Source organism: Bison bison, unplaced genomic scaffold, assembly GCF_000754665.1.
Source record: "Bison bison bison isolate TAMUID 2011002044 unplaced genomic scaffold, Bison_UMD1.0 scf7180017864383, whole genome shotgun sequence".
Lineage (NCBI taxonomy): Eukaryota > Metazoa > Chordata > Mammalia > Artiodactyla > Bovidae > Bison > Bison bison.
The window spans coordinates 2,033,226-2,041,551 of NW_011494955.1; the positions used below are offsets into that span (position 1 = coordinate 2,033,226).

The following is an 8,326-nucleotide window of genomic DNA, read 5'->3' on the forward strand; positions in this document are numbered from 1 at the left end:
ACACCATCGTGATTATCTGGGTCGTGAAGATCTTTTTTGTACAGTTCTTCTGTGTATTCTTGCCATCTCTTCTTAATATCTTCTGCTTCTGTTAGGTCCATACCATTTCTGTCCTTTATCAAGCCCATCTTTGCATGAAATGTTCCCTTGGTATCTCTAATTTTCTTGAAGAGATCTCTAGTCTTTCCCATTCTGTTGTTTTCCTCTATTTCTTTGCATTGATCAGAGAAGAAGGCTTTCTTATCTCTTCTTGCTATTCTTTGGAACTCTGCATTCAGATGTTTATATCTTTCCTTTTCTCCTTTGCTTTTTGCTTCTCTTCTTTTCACAACTATTTGTAAGGCCTCCCCAGACATTTTGCTTTTTTGCATTTTTTTTCCCATGGGGATGGTCTTGATCCCTGTCTCCTGTACAATGTCACGAACCTTATTCCATAGTTCATCAGGCACAGTGATTTATATTGCTAGAGATAAAAGTATATAAACTGTCAGGACAAATGAGAGAAGACACAAGGAAAGAAATAATGGTAAATGATGCCTAAGTACTTAAAAGAATGATATGAATCCATTTTTGAAAGTCAACTATTTGTAAACAATTTGAAAATCTTAATGAAATGGATGATACTTTATGAGACTATAATTACCAGAACTGACACCAGAGAGAGAAAATTTGAACAGACCAGGTACCACTGAAAATATGCAGGAAGTCATTTAAGAACTACTTCCTCCCAAAAAAGAAGCAATTAACCCCAAATAGTTTCACACAGTAATTATATAAAGCTTGTAAAGAAAAAAATCATTGTTTGAAGTTTTCCTTGACAGAGAATAAAAAGAACTATTTTAAAATGTTATTGTGAAGATAGTATAACATTTGATACCAAAATAGCATCCCAAAAAAGGGAAATATTAATGCAATAATAAATATTGGTACAATATCTTAAATAAAAAGTCATGTTGAAATAATATACCATAGCCAAGGAGGGTTTATTCTAGAAATGCAAAGATGGTCACATCACCTAACTTGAAGAACTATCAAAAACATGTCCCTTTATAGGCTTCAGCAACTGTTGTGATTCACATGGTTTTATTTTGTAAGTGTCTGTTCTTCTAGCATTAAATAAAGGAGACATTTGCTTTCTTAATATCTTTCAGACTTGGAGTACGTGTGGATGAAAAAGGAATTATCTCTAAACCAGGACATCTATGAGGAAAAATTATCTCAGGCACTGAAAATGGAAAGATTTACAAGCTATGGCCTTGAATGTTCCACATTAGGGGAAAACTGGAAGTATGAAGACCTGTTTGAGAGGGAGATGGTAAGTCCAAAGACACATTTTAGGCAAGAGACAGTCAGTCACATAGATACCCTTATTGAGAAAGGCGACCACTTTAACAAATCTGGGACAATTTTTCATCTGAATACATTATGGTATATAAAACAGGTATTTCCCATCAAAGAGAGAATATATAATTTTGACACAGATAAGAAAAGCTTAAAGACACATTCCTTTGTGAAAAAAGACAAGCAGGTCTATGGAGAAAAGAAACTTTTGAAATGTAACGACTGTGAGAAAACTTTCAGCAAACTCTCAACTCTTACTCTTCATCAGAGAATTCATACTGGAGAGAAACCCTATGAATGTCTCGAATGCAGAAAAGCCTTTAGCCAGAGTGCCCACCTTGCTCAACATCAGAGAATCCACACAGGAGAAAAACCCTTCAAATGTACTGAGTGTGGAAAAGCATTCAGCCAGAATGCTCATCTCATTCAACATCAGAGAGTTCATACTGGAGAAAAACCTTATCAGTGTAAGCAGTGTAACAAAGCCTTCAGCCAGCTTGCATATCTTGTCCAACACCAGAGAGTTCACACTGGAGAGAAACCCTATGAATGTATCGAATGTGGGAAGGCCTTTAGTTATTGTTCATCCCTGGCTCATCATCGAAGGATTCACACTGGAAAGAGACCCTACAAATGTATTGACTGTAGGAAAGCCTTCCAGCAGAACGCTTCTCTTATACGTCATCGAAGGTATTGTCACACTGGAGAAAAGCCCTTTGATTGTATTGACTGTGGGAAAGCCTTCACCGATCACATAGGACTTATTCAGCATAAGAGAATTCATACTGGAGAGAGACCCTATAAATGTAATGTGTGTGGAAAGGCTTTTAGCCATGGCTCCTCCCTGACCGTCCATCAGAGAATTCATACAGGAGAGAAACCCTATGAATGTAGTATCTGTGAGAAAGCCTTTAGCCATCGTGGCTCACTCACTCTTCATCAGAGAGTCCATACTGGAGAGAAACCCTATGAATGTAAGGAATGTGGGAAAGCTTTTCGGCAGAGCACGCACCTCGCCCACCATCAGAGAATTCATACTGGGGAGAAACCTTACTAATGTAAGGAATGCAGCAAAACCTTCAGCCAGAATGCTCATCTTGCACTACATCAGAAGATACACACTGGAGAGAAACGATATGAATGTAAGGAATGTGGTAAGGCCTTCAGTCAGATTGCTCACCTTATTCAGCACCAGAGAATTCACACTGGTGAGAAGCCTTATGAATGTTTTCAATGTGGGAAGGCCTTCAGTGATGGCTCCTATCTTGCTCAACATCAGAGACTTCACACTGGCAAAAGACCCTATGCATGTCTCGAATGTGGGAAGGCGTTCAGACAGAGGGCATCCCTGATCTGTCACCAAAGGTGTCCCACGGGTGAGAAAACTTACAAATGCAACATCTGTGGAAAAGCCTTTAGTCATCGTAAATCCCTTACTCTGCATCAGAGAATCTACACAGGAGAGAAACCTTACCAGTGTAAGGAATGCAACAAGGCCTTCAGCCAGATTGCCCATCTGACACCGCACAGGAGAATTCATACTGGCGAAAGGCCGTATGAGTGTAAAGCACGTGGAAAAACGTTTAGGCAGACTGTACATCTTGCTCACCATCAGCGAACTCATACTGGAGAGTCATCCTCAGCGATGCCCTCCTCCTCCTACCACCACGTCCTCTAGTTTCAATCTTCGAAGCATTTCTAGAATCTGTCACTTTTTTCTAGCTCAGTGTGTCATTATCCCAGTCCAAGATGCAGCCATCTCATTTGGATTTCTGCATAGGGTTACAACCATATTTCCTCTTGCTCCCCTCAAGTGTATTTTTAACACTGTAGCCAGCTGAGTTTTTTAAAAATAAAGAGTTTATTCATGTTACTTTTCCATTTAAAACACTTATTTTGAAAAATGTTAGGTAATCCACTTAAAGCATTTAGCATACTGTCATAGACTTATAATTAGTGCCATTAAGGTAGAATTTTCCTTACAGTGATGTTAAGCTACAAGTATAATGAGCCAGTAGGTCAAGACTAAGAAGCCTAAAATTTTAGAGTAGACAGAGAACTCTTTACTCTCCTTGTAGGTTGGAAAGATGAACACATTCAGAATTGAAAGATTCTATGATATCCAGGGTAACATGGTGGCTTGCTCTTCCCTCTGTATGAATAAAAAGACATCTACTGGAGGAGGAAATGGCAACCCAATCCATATTCTTGCCTGGGAAATTCCATGGACAGAGGAGCCTGGTGGGATACAGTCCATGCGGTCGCAAAAGAGTCAGACACTACATAGTGACTGAACAACAGCAATGTTTAGCAGAATAAGGCTTTAAAAAAAGGAGAATGTAGCATCACTGATGAGGAAACCTCACCTCACCTGGCACTTAGAAATGAGACTAGGCCACTTAGAACAAAAGCATTTGGTAGAATGTGGGACTTGCCAGGGGAGAGTATTAAAAATAAACTAAAATGAACCAGCTAGAAAACTTGAGTAGGTTAATAGCCATGGAGTAAACTACAAAAGACAGTTCAACACTTTCAACTGTGGAAAAGTACCACAGACAATTCCTGTGATACTGAATTGTTCTAGCATATAAAATAAATACAGTAAAGCTTCCCATCTTGTTCTGTGAGACGGACAAGACAAATACCAAAATAGGAAAACATACATATTGCAGTTGGCTTTTGAATGTAGATGTTAAAACAAGTTTTTTTTTTTTTTTTTTAAAGCAGAGGAAATGAAAAGCTAGACATGTCTCTGTATAGACATACTCAGTCTGGCAAAGACATTTCTTCCCAAGTTAAATACGTGAATCCACTGGTACTCCAGTAGAAGTCCCGATATGTAAGTTGACAAGCTCATTTTGAGCATCTATATGGTATTGTGATATAACAAGGAGTATAGTACTGTAACACTCATTAAATTAAGATTAGTGGAGCATTTACTAATGTTCCAGGCACTGTTTTAGGTACTGGGGATGCAGCAAGGTGTGAAATGTACCAAAAAAAGTTTGATCTTGCAGATCTAGTGGGAAAAGACAAACTAAAGTTTGAAATGCAACACTATATAGTAAGTATGTGACATGTATCATAATGTGAAACGATCTAAAGAGGGATCCAGGGGTTTCCAGGGTGCTGGCAGGGGATGCCTTACACCCCCAGAACATATGGGCATTAGAGCCAAGGGGTGAAGGAAGAACTAGAAAAAACTGTCAGCCAAAAAGGACATAATGAGAATAATTGTGATAGTCTCAAAGTGGATAGTTACGATGCTTTGAGTGTTTCAGGGAGAACTGATGGTTTAACAAGGTTCATGAGAGTTCTTTTCACCCTTTGTGAATCGTGATTTAGAGGCTGTTAGAGATTTTTGGTTTTATTTTTTTCCTGTATATATATTTGGCTGTGCTGGGTCTTAGTTACAGCATGCAGAATCCTTAGTTGCAGCATAAGGGATCTAGTTCCCTGACCAGGGATCAAATGTTTTCGTTTTGTTTTGGCAGCAGTCTTACTGAGCTATAACTCGCCCATTTAAAATATATGATTCAAGGAGTTCCCTGGCAGTCCAGTGGTTAGGACTCAGCACTTTCACTGCTGAGAGGTGTGTTTGTGTGTGTGTGTGTGTGTGTGTGTGTGTGTGTGCTCAGTGGTGTCTGACTCTGTGATGCCCCAGACTGTAACCTGTCAGGCTCCTCTTTCCATGGAATATTCCAGGCAAGAATACTGGAGTGGGTTCCCATTTCCTCCTTCAGTGTTCCTTCCTGACCCAGGTATGGAAACCGAGTCTCTTGTTTCTCCTATGTTAGCAGGAGGATTCTTTACTACTGAACCACTTAGGAAGCCATATATAAAATTCAGTGACTTTTCGTATGTTCAGGGTTGTGTAACCATCACCACAGTTAATTTTAGAATATTTTCATCACCTAAAAAGAGATCCCCTGCCCTTCAGTAGATACTCTTACTCCTGGTGGAGAACACTTATACCTGGAGCACTTCAGCACCTGGAGGTACCTGGAGCATCCAGAGCTCTCCGGTTTGCTCTTGGCTGCTGCCTAAGGCCGTGTGAGGGGAGTTCGTATCCGGAGGACACAAGCACTGGCAAATGGCATTTGGGGCTTCCTCTTTACTTTGGCATAGAGGCTCGGAGATAGGTGGTCTTGTCAAGAGCACGTGGAGAGTTTTGATTGCCCTTATATATGATAAAAGGGATTTTTCATTTCAGTGGGGCGAAGGCAGCTTGATCAGATGGCCTTGGGACAGTTAGCTGTCTGGAAAGGTGTAGATGTATGCTTTGCCCCTGATGAAGTTCTGACAGATTAGAGCACTAAATGTACAATACTAAAGTACAAGAAAAACAGAACATTTCTGTAACCTTGGCTTGAGGCACACTTTCTTAAGCAGTACACATAACGCAGGAGGTGACGTTAAACTGAGTAACACTTCTGTGTGAAACCATCAGTTAAGAGATAAATGAAAGACTGAAGAAAAACGTTTGCAACAAATATGACAAAGGGCAATACTCCCTAATACTAAAAGTACCGTTACAAATCAGTAATAGTAATGCCTGCAACTCAGGAAAATGGACAGTGCTAACAGCAACCCACACCAGTATTCTTGCCTGGGAAATCCCATGGACAAGAGCCTGGCAGGCTACAGACCATGGGGTAGCAGAGTCAGACGTGACTTAGCAACTAAACAACGACAATGGCCACTTAAAAGAAAATGAAATAAAAACAGCAAAAGAAGATTACCCACTATCATTAGTAATCAAGGCAATGCAAAATAAAGTGATAATATAATCTGCTTTTTTCCCCCAATAGATTGATTTAAACCATAGAAGAGTGATCATAATCCAGTTTTGGTGAATGTGTGAAAAACAAGGCAAATCCATTTCCCATTATATAAATTGCTATATAGATATAGACCATTTGAATCAATATTCCTCAGAACCAAAGTGTACAAAGGTAGGTAAATGTATAATGGGAAACATTTTTAATGATAAACTCTTAGCAATTTATGGTCATGGGCAAAGGGGTAAGTTAATTACGCTGAATTCATTCAATAGAATTATATGCAACTGTTGAAAAAAATGTGTATATAGCCATAAAAGATAAATGTGCTATATTAAATGAAAAGCATTTTTCCAGACCTGTAATCTAGTGTGAACTCAATATCAAAAATAAACCCCTAAATACATGTTTTTCTGTTTTCCTCTGCCCAGTTTTCCTTGCCTTCTTTTGACTGTAATCTCCTTTTCCTTTGAGTAGCTGGCCATACCCTGTGTTACAGGTGAGTACATGAGGAAGCATGTAACTCAGACAGGCCTGCACAGAGCACAGATTGTCTCACTTTCCCCCACCTCCAGCACCTTTCCGCATGCCTAGGACCATTCTGCTTCTTTAACCCAAAATATCTCCAGCCCCTCCCCTCAGGGAGGCAGATGAGATGTTCTACCACCTCCTTGCTTGGCTGCCTAGGAATAAACCTTTTCCTTGTTGCAAGCCTTGTCTTTCTTGCTGTGCCTTGGGCAAATGAACCTGGTTAGGTAACAACAGACGTCATCCTTACAGGAACCAGATAAACGGTACACTGGATCTCTATGATATCTGTTATTTTTTTTTACAGCTGACATGTGTATATCTACATTTGTCAAAATATTTAATGGAAGTCATTAATGACTACCTAAGACTAGCTGACTCTTCACATTTCTGTGGCCACCCAGACATTTCAGCAAATGCTTTTGTGCTTGGCTTTGTGATTTGTGGTGTAAGAGGCCCAGCCGGGAGGTCTGGTTCCCACCCCGGCCCCGCCACGGTCCTCCTGTGCCGCCTCTCTTGTCTGTACCACTGTCTCACCTGGAAGCTTGGTTGTGAGGATTAAACACGTTCTTACGTCATAAAAACGCCAACAGGAGCTGGCATTTAAGTTAAGTTGCTCAGTCATATCTGACTCTCTGCAACTCCATGGAGTATACATATACAGTTCATGGACTTCTCCAGGCCAGAATACTCGAGTGGGTAGCCTTTCCCTTCTCCAGGGGATCTTCCCAACCAGGGATCGAACCCAGGTGTCCCGCATTGCAGATTCCTTTCCAGCTGAGCCATAAGGGAAGACCAAGAATACTGGAGTGGGTAGCCTATCCCCTTCTCCAGCAGATCTTCCTGACCCAGGAATCGAACCTGGGGGGTCTCCTGCATTTCAGGTGGATTCTTTACCAACTGAGCTATAAGGGAAGCCATAATAAAAAGGGTGAATACTGTATTTTTCTTATGATCATTTGTTACTTTGCATCTCTGTATGTTTCCCAAATTTCCTATAATTCAGCTATTTTGTATAACATCACGCTGAAGTAAGCTGCCCAGAACCATCCCTCAGTCCAGCCCAGGAGATGGGTGGACCTGGCACCCTCCTTTTCTGGAATTTTCTCTCCTTCCCCCTTCTTCCTCTCTAAGCAAACCCTCTGCTTTCCACTCTTCTGCCCTCCCCTCCCCCATCTCTCTTCCTCCAGTCTCCGTTTTCCTTCTCTCTTCCCAGCCCTCGATTCCTCCCCTCTTCCTATCCAACTTCCTTTGGCCGCGGCTCCAGTGCCGCGCGGGCCTCTGGGAGTGGAGAGGCGCGGTCGGGTCTCGGGTGGGTTCCGCTCCGCGCGCGGGCTTCTGGGAAGTGTGGTCGGGCCGACCGCGCAGGCGCAGCGCGGCCTGGCGCGCCTAGCGCGGTGATCCTTGTCCAGACCGAGCGCGGTGGGTGAGTCCGGCGGTGGCCGGGGCAGGGGCGGGAGGAGAAGGGGAGTGGGCGGGGTCGGTCCCGAGAAGAGGTGTGCGGACTGAAGGGAGGGGCGTGAGGGGAGGGGCGCCAGGGTCCCAGCGGGAACTGAGGGCCGAGGGGAGGCTGTACCGGCGGAGAGGGCCGAGGGGAGGGCGTGAGGGTGCAGGTGGGGATTGAAGGCTGAAGGGGAGCGCTGAGGGGAGGGGCGGAAGGGGCCAGTTGGGAAGTG

General features: G+C 42.4%; 1 protein-coding gene and 1 long non-coding RNA gene across 2 annotated transcripts in view; both read left to right on the top strand.

Moving 5' to 3' along the window:
* The window catches only part of LOC105001671, a 58,178-nt gene that overhangs the window by 36,638 nt on the left and 13,214 nt on the right, over positions 1 to 8,326 (top strand). The window contains 2 exon segments of the mRNA XM_010858054.1: positions 1,152 to 3,018; positions 7,867 to 8,072. Coding sequence (XP_010856356.1) covers positions 1,152 to 3,018; positions 7,867 to 8,072 — 2,073 coding nt within the window.
* The window catches only part of LOC105001440, a 6,237-nt gene continuing 5,911 nt past the window's right edge, over positions 8,001 to 8,326 (top strand). The window contains exon 1 of the long non-coding RNA XR_826867.1: positions 8,001 to 8,076. This is a non-coding gene — a long non-coding RNA (uncharacterized LOC105001440). The remainder of the gene's footprint in view (positions 8,077 to 8,326) is intronic.